General features: G+C 54.1%; 1 protein-coding gene across 1 annotated transcript in view; it reads left to right on the top strand.

Moving 5' to 3' along the window:
• LSAMP (limbic system associated membrane protein) overlaps positions 1–8,140 on the top strand; it is a 265,073-nt gene extending 256,933 nt beyond the window's left edge. Inside the window, exon 8 of the mRNA XM_082771003.1 lies at positions 2,315–8,140. Coding sequence (XP_082627129.1) covers positions 2,315–2,412 — 98 coding nt within the window. The 3' untranslated portion in view covers positions 2,413–8,140. The remainder of the gene's footprint in view (positions 1–2,314) is intronic.
• The last annotated feature ends 7,947 nt before the right edge of the window (positions 8,141–16,087 follow it).

Genomic DNA, 16,087 nt, shown 5'->3' with positions numbered 1-16,087 from the left:
GCTCCATCCTTCCCCTAGCTGAATTTATGGACATATCTCGGGCTACTCTGCCTTGGGAGAGATGTAGGACAGTGCACATGGTCCCTTCAGCCCAGAAGGGTGTGTAAATTGTCTGCCTCTTGCTGTGGCACTGGTGCAGATGACCAAGGCTGGATGTGGTTACCCCTCGCTAGCTGCAGGACGGGAGGAGGCGTGATCGCTTTGCCCTTGCCAATTTGCAGCCTGCTCCTTCCTGGTGTGATTAATGCGGCCCGACACGGCCGGCCGCTTGGAGGCTGGGGTCCCTCAAGGGTTTGCTTGTGAAACAGTGCCAGATAGGCGTATGAGCCCAGCAGCAGCAGCAGCAACCCAATTCTTTTCCCTGGCTATGGTGGAAGAAAACCCCCTTCACCGTTGCGCGGCCCTGAACTTGGCAGTGCAGCCGAATTGCAGGAAGTGATTAACCCTGGAGATGAGCTGGCAGAGCAAACTCTCAGGACACCGGCTCAAGGGTACCAAAGCAGGAGGACAGTGGAGAAGGCACCGCTCGTTTGCCAGAGCCCCTGGAGAAGGGGACACTTTGCTGCCGGGGATGCTCGCCAGGGGGCGGCGGAGACCGCGGCGTGAGCATTGGCCATTATCGGTGCCCTCGATGCCTGAATTCCTTGAGCTTTCAGGGCTTTGGGCTGCGATCTGGCTGAAACCACCCCACGTTTTCACAGCACGTGTGGAGGTAAATGCGGTGCACGCAAACCCTAAATCCAAGCACTTACACCTGTTAAAGCAGCAGTACCCAGGCAAGGTCTAACACACCTCTGCTTCTGCCACGCTGGGTGCGTCTATAAGTGCGTTTCTTTGCTCTCATCCCATATGAACCCTAGAAAAATGGCAAGGAAGGGGCAGGTGGCCACGTATGTATGTCTTACATGTCTGTGTATGTGTTAGACAAGTAGTATTTTAGCTGCATATTAAGCATGTAACGGCTGGAAATGTTTTGTGGACAACACACCTTGCCTGGTGGGTTCTTGATTATTTGCTGGGCCAGAGGAGTCTTGTTTTGTGAGTACTTCCCTGCCAAAATGTGATGCACGTGGTCCCAAACACTCGTTCCCCCCAGCTGTTTGACCATGAAAGATGCTGTCTCTGACACGCAGTTTCAGGTAAGTGCAGCAGCTGAATGTGGACTCGTTCCTGAGTTCAGGGAGGGAAAATAATACTGTAGGATTTGTGTGACAAATCAGAAAATGAGCAGGAAATACCTGAAAAAAAAAAAAGAAGCCACAGATGGAATACAAATTTTCGACACAAAACAGATGATCTAATAAGTGAAAGGCTACATTAGGAAAAAAATAAATCAGACAAATACAAGTGCTACAGAATTTGAAGGATGGCTTTTAATCACCAGCTAGACTTTAATAGCGACCATGCTGCTGGGCACCTGTGCTCCACCAGCAGAGAGGGGCTCTTCGCCTGGCAAACTGCAGGCTGTGAGATGGAGCAATTGCGTTTTCCTACCTTCAGGACCTCAAACAGGGGTAGTTTGTTTGTTTTTCTCCTTTTTTTTTCACACACACCCATTAGAAATGGCTCTTTCTGCTGGTAAGCGTGTCTTCTTCACAGTAGGATTAGTTCCAACAAACAGACCCATATCTATCTCCACACTTCAGCATCTTTTCCTGTAAAACACTGCATCTACATGCACAGATATACCCCCACGTGTAAATAAAGACGAGCGTGCATTGGTGAAACCACAGCCATGTACACCTCCCTGCCCATTACAGGGGAGAGACTGCCAATGCTTGGTATTGCGGGGTGAATTTAAAGCAGCACCACTGCCTTTAAAGCCATCCAGAAAGAGGAAACCCGTCGATGAGAGGATGGATGAGATGTCAGGAGCACTAGCACTTAATATTCCTGGAGCGAGCCTGCGTTATTTGTTGCTGCGGCACAGCGCTCCTCCCTGCGCCCTCCGACAGACCCGCGTGTGCACACACACACATGCAGGTTCAATTCCTTCCCTTACCAAAAAAAAAACTAATTTTGCCCTGTAGGTGCCACATTTTGGGACTGTGGCACCTGTGGGCACTAAGACAGGATCGCAGCCAGCCCCAGCACCCGAGGTCACCGCGGGCAGGGGGGACTCACTGCAGCGGTGTGAGCGGCACCGTGGGGTTCACAGCCAGGGTTGAGCTTTCCTGCTTGCTCCCAGCCTGGCTCCTGCAGGCTGGGCGTTGTGTGAGGAGAGAGCATTGGTGGCATGCTCCTCCTCGAGCCCCTTGTCCCAGTGCCACGTGTGATCTTGTCCTCTTTTCTCTTCCCTTCTCGCACCCTGCAGGACCCGGCACGGGGAGAGTAGACAACGGCTCCATGAGTTTGGCCGTCCCACTGTGGCTGCTGGCAGCGTCCCTGCTCTGCCTACTCAGCAAATGTTAATACAAATCAGAATTAAAAAATAATAATAATAATAATAATTAAAAAACAACAACAACAACAACTACAACCAACACGACAACAACGACGACGACAACACACAAAGCAAAACGCGTTATACAGGAGACAGAGCGAAGAGAGGGGAGAGAGAAAAAAAGAGAGGGGGAGAGAGGGAGAGGACCGTTTCTTTCACAACTTTTGTGTGTTCAGGAGCGAAGAGGGGGGAGAGGAAAAATCACAGCAAAGACGACTCAGCAACATTTAATACAACTTCTGACAAGCCGGCCGTCAAGTCACCGACCGTCTAGGAGGCACCACAAAGTGAGGGGGAGAATGGGGCACCAGCAAGGAGCACGTCGCCGGAGGATGCTGCGAAGTAAACACACCAACGCAACCCGCAAAGCCAATCGAACAGAAGATCCCTTTTCTTTTCTCTCCTCCTTCCTCTTTTCCATACTCCCTCACCTACCTTCCTTCCTTCCTTCCTCCTCTTTCTTTCTTTTGCAGAAAGAGGTCTTTGCTTCAGCGTCTGTAGCCACTTAACTTTTTGGATGCCCTTGGTCATTTTTTTGAGCCAACGCTCAGGCGGTTCATACTTTTAGGAAAAAAAAAAAAAAAAAAAAAAAAAAACACAACAGAGCAAGTTATCTGAAGCTCTCTGCACACTGGTGTCCCGTGAAGAACCCCTTCCTCTCTTCACCTCATCCCGTGCTCCTGTGCACCGGGCCCTTGCTAACAACCTTCCTTCCTGTACCCTCCTTCCTGCAACATCACACTCTGGCCTGAACTAAAGTTGTGTCAATTCAACCAAAACCATATTTTTATTTCCTTTTTTTTTTTTTTTTTTTTATCTTTCATTCTCTTCCTCTCCCCCTCGATTTGACTAAGCGTCTTTCTCTTTCTCCGGGGTGTGCCTGCGTGCGTGCATGCGTGCATGTGTGTGTGCGTGGCTCTCGCGCTCTGTCTCCTCTTTCTCTCTTTCTCCTGCTCTCTCTAAGCATGCACGAGGAACAGTCCATGTGTACATACGCTCATCCCGCTGTAGATAACGTCCTGCCTTGTAAGTGTGAGACCAGATGCTGAGAGATCACTCGGGCAGAGAAGAGGGGTGAGGAGAGAGGGGCAGCTGCAGCACAGGTTCCCCTGGTGGCCCTTCTCCAGCATCCTCCCGGCCACCTCGCTTGCAAGAATCAGCCTGCATCCTTTTTTAACCTTTTTTTTTCCCTCTCACCTGGACCTGTCTGGCTCTCAGCCTCCAAGTAGCAGCACAGAAGCTCCTGCTACACCTCAGTGCTTGCACACGCTCATATGAGTGAATGCACGAGCGTGTATTTGTCCAAATACATAGAAAAAAAGCAGTACGGTGTGCAAAGAGGTGCCTGCTCCTGGGGAGGAGAGGCTGGGCCGGTACAGGTGAGGGATGAGACCTTGGCCATTGCAGAGCAGCCTGTCCTGTAGGCACAGCGTGTGTAGGAGCGATGCCTCGGGTGAAAGCCATGGTGTGGTCATTCCTAACCATCTCGGTGTTCATGTAGAAATCGCGCCAATGCTCCCTTTTGTTGTTGTCCTCATCATCCTCCCCGTCACAAGAGGTGTGTGCTCTGTAAGGGTGTGCATGTGTGCGTGTGTGTGTTTTACACCACCGCTGTGATGAAGCTCACTTTGCAAATCACGCAATTGAAACAAATCGGGTCAGAAAATGTCCAGGACCTGTGAATGTAAGAATAAAAACAAATGCCAGGTCCGAGATCCCGGGCTTATAAAGAAGGAGCTTGAAGTGGTGCAGCGAAGAAGTAGGCAGTGCAATCCCCTCCCCTCTTCCATTTCCCATCAGAAGGGCTTGCTGCAGGGGGCTGCTGCTTGCTGTCACCCTCCCCGGGGCACAGTTGTGCACGGAGGTGCCTGCAGGAGAAGCTCCAGTGAGCCCTGAGCAAGGAGAGGGAGAGATCAGGCTGTGAGATTTGGAGGTGGGAAGGTGCTCTGGCTGGTGGCTGGGAGGTGCCGCAGCAGCCAAGAGGGTAAAGTAGGGGTTTTATCAGGTAGCCTCTTGTTTTGGGGACAAACAGGACTTGAGATAGCCCAGGCAAGACGATGAAGCATCCCGTGGCAATGTTGTATGGCTGCTCAACACCGCGGGGCTTCAAAGCACCAGCAAGCGTGCTTTTCCCTCTCCCAAAGCAGGAGGAACAGCTCCGGCTGCTGGCTGCTGTCAGCGGGCACTGCTGCTGCCTGCGTCCTCCCTGCTGAGCTCAGCTCTTTGGGGCAGAGGCGGGCAGGCAACTGAGCAGGCAGCCAAGGGCTCCTTGCTGACAGGGGTGCCCCCGCAGCCGTGAGCTGATGCTGTTCCCAAAAGCCGGGGCTGGGAGCGCACTGGGATGGCACCACATCACCTGGGTTTGCTGTCACAGGCTTGCTGTCAGCAGGTGACTTGGTCACCAGGCTGCTGAAGGAGTTTTGGGAGCGTGTTATTTTTTTCCGGTGTTGGATTTTTTATTTTTGGCTGTCAAGGCACAGAGGCTTCTGGTTTAAAGACAAATACGTTACTAAAAGCAGGACACTCAATTTCTGAAGCCACCTCCCCATTATCTGCAGGAAATAACCCCAACACGTGGTTCAGGTCTTGCCTGCAGGAGCCAGGCAGACCTGTCCCCTGATGGTGTGGCTGCACAGCAGGGTTAAGGCCAGCTGCTTGCAGACCTGCCCGAGGAAAGCCACGAGCACAGAGCAGGTCTGGTACCTATAGCAGTGCCGGCATCCCGCTCCTGGCCGTGCCTGCTCCTAGAGGGGCTGGGGGACCCCATGAGCTGCTGCTTGTGTCACCGGGTGCTGTGAGCATCCCCCTGCTCCTCGTGGGCATCACCCAACGCACCCATCGTGATGAGAGCTCGGACAAGCCGGGAAAACACAAGCCCCTGTTCCCTTTCTCCCACTCCACCCTTCAGCAGAGGTGTTGCAAAGGTGTTTCTCACGTCTCAGGCCCTTTCCTCTGACGCTGTTTCTCCTCCTCCCCTCTGCTCCGCGTTCATGTTCCCCCCTTCCCCATCCCCTGCGGAGAAGCCATGCTCTCGCCTCCCGCTGCCCCTCAGCTGGCCGGGGACCGGGGAGACGGGAGTTTGGAACGGGACACCAGCTCCTTGAGCTTGTCAGTGTAATTGTGTTTGGTCGATGGAGATTTAACATTTAGTGTTATAAAAAGAAGCGAACAAAAGGAGAAAAAAAAAATAAAAATAAATAAATAATAGTTGTATTTCTTCTACCGGTTTGTAAATATTCCGAGAGTTACATGAGATGTCTGGTAATGTCCAAGCAGAGGAACAAAAAGACTTAGAGTTAATATATGGCCCCACACTTGCTAGCAGATTTCTAACCCTTTTTCAGACGACCGAGAAGAGGGGCGAAGGCAAAAATCTTTCTGAAGGGAACTGGGCAGAGGGAGCGCAGCCACGCGTGTGGCCAGTCGGACAGACGGACGGACGGACGGACGGACAGACAGCAGAGCGTCCGCCTGTCCCTGAACTGCGGGGAAGGGCGACGTGGGGCTCCCCGGCCGACACCTGTATCTTGGCACTCGTCTTCATTTTCTTCCGTCTCCAGCCCCGCAGCTCGCGGGTGCGTGCCCCCCTGCATGTTATGGTGCTGTTCATGAGGATCTCATTGGTGACATGCGTTGTGTCCGGAGTTAGTCCTTGTCTGCTCACCTTTCCCACACCACTCACTGACTGCCCACCGCCCGGGCAGATCGCTCCCGCCCTGCTGCCCGCCCCCCTCTTGGCCGAGGAATAGCCCAGGCCAGCCCCGTTTGGAAGATCCAAGCCCACGGCACGGAGAAAGGCGCCGACATTAGCTGAGCACAAGCTGCACCTCTGGAAGGGATCTGCGGGAGCACCAGCGAGCCCTGAGGATTCAGCAGTGCTGGCGAAGAGGAGCTGGGAAGGCCGAGGAGCTGCCCTAGGGTCCTTCTCAGCCCTGCCAGCGGGGATGGTTCATGTCCACCTTTGTACAGCGCTTTACCACTTGAGCCCACGGGCACAGGGAAACAGCTCTCCTCCTCTCGAGCCCTCTCACAGCTCTGCTCCGAGCCCCCTGACCAGCAGTCCCCCTCATCATGGTGCTTGGCATGATGCAGCAGCCCGGCTGGTCCCACGGAGGAGGTGCCAGCGGAGCGAGCAGCTCTGTCCCTGCCTTCTGATGCTGCACAATCTCACTGCCTCTCCGCCTCCAGCACGCCAAACTCCCTGAGTGAGGGCTGCCAGAAGCAAACCACCCCACGGCAAGAGCAGGACATCAGGCAGGGGAGCGATGGGGAAACCAGGTGGTAATTTCCAAGACATGATGCCAGGAAAGGCTGAGTGCTGCCCATGCGCAGAGCTGCCAGGTTGACAAGGGGCAGACAGACCGTGGCCTCTCAGCACCCGTCCCAGAGCGCCTTCCCTTCCAGCGGGATGCCCAGAAAATGCCCAGAAATTTTTTTTTTTTTTTTTAAAAACTGCATGCCTCCTGCAGACTGAGAGCTGCGTCACGCCATTAAAGCCTCTTTCTCTTTTTCCTTCTTGCAACTTGCCAGAACGGCGTTCAGGCAGCTCCTGCATCCCCCCAAAACCTCTGCGTGGTGGTCAGCTCGCTCCCTGCAGCAGGAGAGCAGAGGGCAGCTTGGTGAGGATGCTCTGTTAAGGCCCTCAGTGCCTCTTGGGGAGGTGCGTGTGGCAAGGAGACCAGCCAAAGCCGGGCCTGGGAACGAGGAGCAGCTCTCCTCGTTAGCCAAAGGTCCTTCCCTTGGGGCAGGGGTGGCATCCGAGCAGGGCAGCTCCCAGGTGGGGCAGGATGTCCCTTCCCTGCTTGTGCTCCCTGTGCAGCCCCTGCTCGCCTCCCAGTCCCTTGGGGCACACACACGGCACACCCACAGGCCTAGGGGCTGTTCCTGGACATGACACGGAACCCGTGGATGGAGACACGGAGCTGGGCGAGGCCGGCAGCTCCCCGAAATCAAGACGTCTGCTCCCCGTGGTAGCCACACGCACGCACGCACATACCCCAGGCTCCTCTCCCCCCCGCACCACGGCACGCAGCCGGGCCCACGCTGCTCCTCTTCCTCACGGAGACCGGCAGCAGGCGTGTGTGTGCACGTGTGTGTGCACACGTGTGTGCAAGGACAGGGAGGAAGGAGGGGAAGAAGAGCCAGAACCTGCCCCCGAGGCGCCGCTGTCGCCTCCCCAAACCTTTCAGCTCTCCCAGCCGGAGCCGAGTTTCATCCTCTAGACCTTGAGAACGAAGGCCAGTCCCTTCTTCGTGCTACACGGTGGGGTGGTTAGAACTCTCCTCATTAACAGTGTTATATACATATAAATATATATATATATCTATATCTTTATATATATTTTTCCCCGGCACTGTAGACATGAGCTGAACTTCTCTTTACCGAAACGAGAAAACGGCCCTTTTATTTTCTGCCATTGGTTTGTTTTCGGAACAAGCTTTGTGAAAGGAAACTTTACAGGCGCAAGCGTGTGTGTAACAGAACCCGATCGGCAACGAAACACCCCAACAACCGAATGAGCCAAACCCAGCGACGAAAAATAAGTAAATAAATAAAAAAAAGAAGCTTTTTATTTTTTCTTTTCTCAATGTATTTAACTTCTGTTATCTCGTTTCTGTTTCTTTACATGTATGAATGCTCTGCTCTTCTGTGATCTTAAAAAAAAAAAATACAAAAAAATACAAAAACAAAATAAACGTGAAAAGGAGGTGACGTTTCTTCATTTCCCCTCCCTTCCTTGCGTCCCATCGCATGGCTCCTCTCTGACCTGGCCTAGTGGAGGCTTCCCTGCCCACACGAGGGACATGAGCAGACAGAAACTGAGGAGATTTGGGTGTCCTGGGGGAAAACGAGGCCAGTGCTTGCTGCCCTTCCCTGCCCCGGTGCTGGGGGGAGCTGGGGGGCCCTGGGCTGGGGTATTGGCATGGGATGCGGAGGTGAGGGCTCCTGCTGAGCACTGCTGGCTTTGAGGGAACCAACCCCAATTTCTGGGGCTGCCGGGGTCCCACCTGCACACACACGGCCAGGGAAGGGCTCCATGCCTCCGGCACGGCGAGGCCGAGGCTCAGCAGAAAGTGGCGAAACCCTGGCAGGCACAACCTCTGTTTTCATTAACATTTTAAATGGTTATTTTTAATGGTACATTTAACTAACGCTAACTTATCCATGGGAAGAGAATTTGGCTGTTAACGCCGGCATCTGCTTAACAAACTGAGGCCTCGCGTTTGGTGAGGCATGAGCGCGGCACCAATAGTATTGCTTGCTAACAGCAGCCTCGTTAGCATTAATTGCTGCGTTTACTGCCACAAAGCGCTGCCTCTATCTGTTACCGCCGTTATCAGATGTGCCCCGTCCTCCACTGGAAAAGGTAGGAAGGGAAATATCAGCAGTGAGGCGGGCATACCAGACATTGAGAGCCCAAATTCGTGCTGCTTAGCACAACTCGAGACTTCCAGAGGAGCAGGAAAGGTGAGGAGGTGCTCTGGGGCCTGTGTTCCTCATCGCTCCTCACTGGCAGACTGCATTCACACACAGCTAAATTTTGGGTGCTATTCATTAAAATGTGCACTAGACCTGTCATACATTCCCGTAACCTTAGTGGGAAATCTCATTTTTAGGCCTTTTAATGTACTCCAGCTCATGCTACCTCTCCCACAAGGGAAGCCATGCACTGTAGCAGGGCCTCTGCCCCAGGCAGCTGCGTGTCCTCAGGCAGTGTAGGGCCAGGACACGCCGAGGGTGCCAGGCCAGGCTGCCAGGAGCTGGGGCTGGAGCGGTGCTGGCAAAACCGAGAGGCACTTAGGGGGGTGTCTGAAGGCAGGGGAACAAAGGCACCGGAGCCACTTTGTGCCTCTAATGATGGCTGCGATGAGGCAAATGAGGGGAAATTAGCACCAGACAGACAAATGGGAGCTCATTTCAAGAGGCAGCGAGTGAGACAGAATTGCAGTGAAGAGCTCGGGAGATTAACTGGGTGGCGATGAAACTTTATCTCCCAAGGACCCTGGTGCTCCCGCGCGGGCTGCGCCCTCAGAGCGCTCCCTCCCTGTCCCCCGGTGCTCACGCTCTCTCAGGTGACTGCCAGAGCTGAGACAACATTTATTGAGAGCAAGAGGATGAATCTGCTTTGATGCTGTCCCTCCCGCCCGCCTTTTTCACTCCGTATCTGCAACAAACCCAAAAAAAAGGCAAACGGGAGAAGGAAGTCATCCCTACCCTGATGGCCAAAATCTGGTCTGCTGTGCTCAGCTCCATGCACCTGCCTGAGGGGCTGGGATGTCCTGTAACAGGGATGGGGCCGTTTTTGCCTTGGGGCATGGGGACAGAGGCTGTGCTTGCTGGTTTTTGCCTGCACACCAGAGGGAACACACCCTGCCCTCACAGCCAGGCAATTTGATTTAACGAGCCTCTGGCCTCTGTCCCCATCCATCTCCAAAGCACTGGCTGTGCCAGGGTGTTCCCTTGCAGGTTTTTAGCCCGGTGCCCTCTTACCCCACGGAACGAAGGCCCACCATAGATGGGAAGAGGTGCGTGTCGTGGGGAGCAGACCCGTCCCCTCCTGGTGCCATCTCTGTTACTGGCGCACGGTTTTGTTGAGTGAGCACCAGCCATTTGGCCCATGTGGATTATTTATGAGGGTGGGGACCTCTTACCCGAGCAGCGCAGCAGCGGGGTGGGAGGATGTGGCTCAGAAGAGGCTGACAGCCAAGCAGGAGCTGGGCAGGGGCTGGCGGGAGGGGAGTAGAGAAGGGGGACACTTCAGGCTGGTGCAGGGGTGATTTACCTGTTATGCCAGGGGAAGAACAGGGTAAAACGATCCCTTTGGGCTTTGCAGAGGTGTTGAGAAACTGCCAGTGAAGGGTGAGGCCTGTCCCTGTGATTTGGAGCAAAACAGACTGTGCTTTTGGGACTGGGAGCTCGCCCCGTGCAGGGAGATGCGTGCTGATTGCCTCCACGAGCAAGGGCAGAGCTGCAGAACAAAGAGTTTGTAGCTCACGCCAGGCGCTGCAGCCCTCTGGTGAGACTGCGTGCCGTGATTTCTGCCAAGCCAGGCAAGGCATGCACTTGTGACGGGTCACTGGGACCTGCTCAGGTGGAAACAGAAAATGAGTTTCCCTCCCCAGCCCTCACCCTTTCCCAGCCCAGCTCTTCCTTTTTTTTTATTTTCCCTCTTTTCATCACCTGTCTGCTCACGTTGCCTTCTGGTAGTCCTGAGGATGGGAAAAGAAACGCAGCTGAATAGATAGGTGTTTATGAAGAGACTTGCAGAGGGCACCCGCATGAAATGAGGCACGCTTGGGAGGGTACTTTTATAGGATTCAATACACGGGCACGGAGCTGGCAGCCTGCAGAGGTGTCCTCCCTTTCCTGTGCACACAGGTACACGGCAGGACAAATCCATCGCTTGCTGAAAACTGCTTCAGAGCAAAACAAATAGATCAGGACTGAAGGCCAGGAGCTGAGCTGCTTTATGAATGGAGATGCTGTTAGAGTGCTCTGCAAAGGTGATAATGGGCCATCAGCTCAGGTTTCACTTTACTCTTAACACTGGATGGTAATCCCACACAGAGTGAATTTAATGCAGAGCTCCTACAAATTCCTTGTCACCGTTGCTCTTCCCTTCATCCGGTGAGAGCTGAACCTGTCAGACTCCGAGCTGTCCCATGGCTTATGGGGAAAAAAAATTAATGGTTCATTGAAAAAATATTTTATGGGGAAAAAAATTAAATGCTGCTCCCATATCAGTGCCAGAAAATCTTACAGGAGCTGCCTTTGGGGTGACCATAAGGTGAAAGTGAGGGATGAGGGAGGACACGTGGCCATGGTGTGCCATCCCATCCCATCCCCTGGTGGGACAAAAGCAGGGCAAGGCAGGGAGCATCTGGGAGGTAGCTGCAGTCAGCCGAGCAAGCACACACGCGTGACGGGTCTTAGCAATGGCTCCCGAGGCTCTCCACCATCACTTGGAGCGTGGCTTTCTCCATCGTGAGCAGGGCAATATGGATATCTGCCAAGGGAGGCTGAGGTCTCTGCGGCAGGGATGCAGCATCCCCACCCCAGCGCCGGCTGTCAGAGCGAGGAGAAGGAGCAGCGCTCGGGGCCGCTGGTGGCTGAGCAGATACCCGAGCATGTGAGCCAGAAGCAGTGCTTCCTTTCCACCCGCCGCAGAGCTGGGCTTGCCATGAGGCTGGCTGAACAAAAAAATCAAATCCAATTTTCCCCTCCAGCAGTCTCTGCAGCAGAGAAAGGCAGGGCTGATCTGTTTGCACAGCACCCGGCTCCTTCTTCGCCATGCTCGGCTCTCCAGCAAACCCTGCAAACCCTGCAGTGCCCCAGGGGGCTGCCACCCTGACCCCCACCCCCTTCCCTGTCACAGGACAGGGAGTTCATCCCCATCATCTATTTTTATTAATAAAAGAGCAATTAATTTTATTAATTAAAAAAGCAAGGGTGGGTCTGCTTGTTTGCCAGCACAGGCCCATCATCACCACGTGCCATGGGGCACGGGTCAGCTGCCATGGGAGGGGGTTGGTGAGGAGCTGAGGAAGCTGAAAAGGTGTTTCTGGTCTAAAATGTCATCTTACAGGCTTAATAAAGATAAGCTGAAAGACAGACACCCTTAGCTTATGCAAGCAGGCCTTTTTGAGACTGTTTTTTGGGGGACAGATGTGCTACTGAGGGGGCGGCCATGTCAGGTAGGTGCCTTGCGGGTGCTCTCCTGGGGCAAGGCACTTAGCAGAGCGCTCCCTGGAGTGATGCTCCCTAGGAGACTTTTCCCTGCTGGGTGCTTTGTCAGCAGGGATTCCCCAGAGATCATCCCCGGAGATGCTTTTACCCCTGGAAGGCAGCTGTCTTCACGGCATGTATTTTTAACAAGGCTTAAAGGTTTGTTTTATCCCCGTCCTCTTCCCCGCGGAACAAATACTTGGGAGCAGAGGCGCTATTGATCTGATCTGCACGAGCTCCTGAGGGATGAGCTCTCTTCTGAGCTCTGCCACAGCCTTTCCCTGCCCTTGGGCAAGCCGCAGAGCCCCGCTGCATAAAGGGTGTCACAACACCTCTCGAGGGGCTGAGCCCCGTGTTGCAATGATCCTCCTTCGCATGGCGCTCCAGGGATAGACAGAAATGATGTGACACTAAGGCAGGCAGACCTCTGAGGTCTGGAGGCATCAGCAGAGCCGTGGGACAGCCCTTTAGTTGCTGAAACCAAAGCGAAAGGCTAGAGCTGGCTGGCCACGCAGGCGCCCAGGCGTTGCTGGATCATCTCCTTTGCCTGTGAGAGCAACCAACAGCCCTAAGCATTGGCTTGCTTATGTGGAGGGCCTTGAGCAGCTTCCAGATTGGCACCTGGAAGGTTTGGCAAAATGGTTTCTGCCCATTTTATGATTTTCCTGTAAGAACAGGGGAAAAGGCACTTCTCATGTGTGTAGGAATCAAAGATGGCAGAGCGATGAAGGAGAGCCTGGAGCCTTCTGCCCCCCACCCTGAGCACCTCTGTGCCATCACCTGAGAAGTCACACCAGGGACTGGTTGCTGCAGGGCTGATAGAAAGGGTGATAGAAAGACTGATAGAGTGAAGGTGTGACCATGATCTCTGCAGATTCCCCCAGCTGCAACCCAGAAGGTCCTTCAGGAAAGCTCTGCCCAGCCCTGATGGGTGCTCTTCTTATAGGAAATATTTCCTGCTGCCTCGCAGGGCACCCAGCACTGGGAGAAATTGTGCTGCTTGCCTGCTTGCAGCATTTTGAACCAGCCGACCCCTGCATTTCTGTGTGGTGTGTACAAGTGGCTACCTGTTTTATAGTGGTGTAAATAGCAATTATTTCTCTCTGGAGGATGTCACATGAAGCGAGTTGAGTGGGGACGTGTTGGGATACATCTGAGTGCTCAGGGAGAGATCAAGCACTGCAACAACTGTATCACAGGCACATGAGATAAATAAATACTTTCTCCTACCTGGCTGTGCACATGAGACTGAGCAGTGCCACAGCTGTGGGTGCCTCGGCTCAGGCTCCAGAGATGGGCACAGACCAAGCCGAAAAGAGCCTGGGGTGCTGCGAGCCACACGGTCTGCGTTTGGAAAGGACCCACGGGACAGCAAAGACATGGCTGGAAGAAAAGAGACTGAAAGGTGAGGCATGCTTAAACCTGAGATGCTCTGCGTCTGCTGGTGCGCTGCCGCTGCTTTGCAAACTTCCTTCTCCCTGCCCACCGATGCCCAAATAACAGGCAGCCCACCAGCTCGGATGTGCGGGCTGGGGCTCTTGATCATGAGCACCGCTTGGCAGCGGGGTAAAAAAAAAAAAAAAAACGCAGACTCATTCACAGCAAGGCTGTGCAGAGCTGCCGTGGCAAAGCCTGTGGGCGTGTGATGAATACCTAGTAATTAAGCTGATTCTAGGCAGGCTGATTGTCGTTTCAGGAGGATGGGGAACATCCTGCAAGCACTTACTTACACAAACATCTGATTCCCGGGACACACGTGCGTGCGTGTGATGGGGAGGGAAGGGGAAGCAGCCTGATGAGTGTTTTGAGAGTAAGGGTAAATCAATGCTGCTGCATCTTCCTTTTTGAGAAAAAAAAAATCGATCAGGGAGAAGCCAGATGAATGTGTGATTTTATAATCCTGCTCTCTCCTGCTTTCTGTCTCTGATCCCAGGTGAACAGCTCAGTAGCATCAAGGCTGTGCACTTTTCACACATCCAAGTCCTAATGCAAGGAGAAGCCAGGCAGACCTTGGGGCCCCTGGGTGAGCTCCTCTGGTACTTCTGCTGTGATGGTGCTGCTGGAGCAAGAACCTGTTCTCTTAGGGCACTCTCCAGATCCGACTGTAGCCTGTGAGATCCTTGATAAAACTTCCTTACGACTTCCAGCGGCAAGGGAAGGATGTGTAAATGTGGAGCAGGGAGCTGCACCTCTCCCTACCCCCAAAATATCAGATATTTGGATCTGGGACTTGGGCGGGGACATACCAGCTGGACTATTCGAGCCCTGCTTTAGAACCTAGCAGGTTTGGAGAAAATGTCAGATTGGAAAGGGAGAAAACAGTGAAATGGAAATGAGCACACCTGAGCAGGATCTGTTTTATGTCACGGTGGGATGTGCCGTGGGGTCTGGCTGCTCCTGCTTTGTTCAAGAGATCCCATCTGGCCCTGACCTTCTGGGACACCTCCTGCAGCAGAGTGCAGTGGCACTGCTTAGGGCACCCTCTCCTCCCTGTGGGATCTTTGCTGTACACAGCCCCCAAAATACAGCACACTCGTGCTTTGTCTCGCCGAAGCTCTGGATTCCCCTGTATCTGAGCGCAGTGTTCCTGCAGAGGTAAGGAGGGAACTAAATTGCCTCCAGGCATTTTTCGTCAGGTTGTGCAACGCCTGCAGAGCTCCCGGCAGGTGATGAAGACGGGCAGGGAGACAGGCATGGGCTGTACGTCTGCAACAGGGTCGGGGGGCAGTAACTCTGGGTAGCGCTCCCTGCCTAATTGGTCTCCTTCCTTTCCCACTGTGTTAATCACCTCCCTGTGCATGCTGCCCTGGGCTCTTCTCAAGCCATTTTGAGGGTCTGGTGAGAGGGACGGGGAGCAGCCCACGAGAGGATCACTTCCCAGCAGTCGCTGGTCAGAGCCTCGGGTCCCTTCGTCTGCCTCCCCGGCTCCACGGCAGCCTACTTTCCACTCAGTCCCTCCTCGATGCTCTCTAATGGAGGAGGACGTGAGCACGAAATGGACTGCTAAAACCCATGAATATTTCAGCAGAAAAAGTCAAGGGACTCCATTAAATCCTCTTCAGCCTCTGCAAATGGAGCGGAGGGGGGCGGGCGTGCTGCTTAATGAGAGGCTCCAGCGGCATCCAGGCGGTGGCAGGAATGCACCCAGCAGCTCCCAGCCCGCTGTGACTACCCGGGGTACCCCTCATCTTGGCATCCTCTCCCCAAACCATCCCTTCCACATCATCCCCACAGCCACCCCGTGCTGTAGTCATCTCCTTCCCCACCAAAACCCGGTCAGGTCTCAGCCTGTCCCAATAGACCAACCCAATATTCACGTACCCCGGTCATCCTCAGCCCCCCGCTATCGCACCCAGAAATGCCAGCTCCCCTTGCGCACCCAGCAGCCTTTCAGCTGGCTTTTAGCCCCGTGTCCTCGTCCCAGCAGCCTTCCCAGCCACCCTGTCACCTTCCCCCAGCCCCGTCCCCATCAGAGCCGCCTCCAGACAGCTTCCCCCGCAGTCAGCAAACAGCGAGAGCGGCGGCAGCTTTCAGAGCAGCAGCCAGACAGAGCCTGACAGCCCCATATGTTTCGGCAGAGACAGTTCCTCCCTCTAATGGGCCCAGAGGAGCGTGGCTTTCAAAGGATTCAGTGTGGAAGTGACAAGCTGGAAAGCCTTATTAATGGGCTCCCGGCTGGTGAGGGGAGCTGCCCGGCTGTGTCTGGCGGTGGCGAGGAGAAAGAGCCACCTTTCCCCAGCCACCAGCACCAGGCACCTCCTTGCACCACCACTAAACCTAGCAGTTTTTTAGCTTTTGCCGGTGGTGTCCCTAAAATGCTAGATTCCACCCCAAACTGAGAACAAACACACAGAGGAGGGCTCTGCCCCACAGCACCCACACTCAACATGTCCCTGCATTAGCCATGAGCACGGAGAG

The sequence above is a fragment of the Aythya marila genome (assembly GCF_965140915.1).
Source record: "Aythya marila genome assembly, chromosome: 1".
NCBI lineage: Eukaryota > Metazoa > Chordata > Aves > Anseriformes > Anatidae > Aythya > Aythya marila.
Note: the sequence above shows the minus strand (reverse complement) of the source record. Positions and strands in the feature narration are given on the sequence as shown.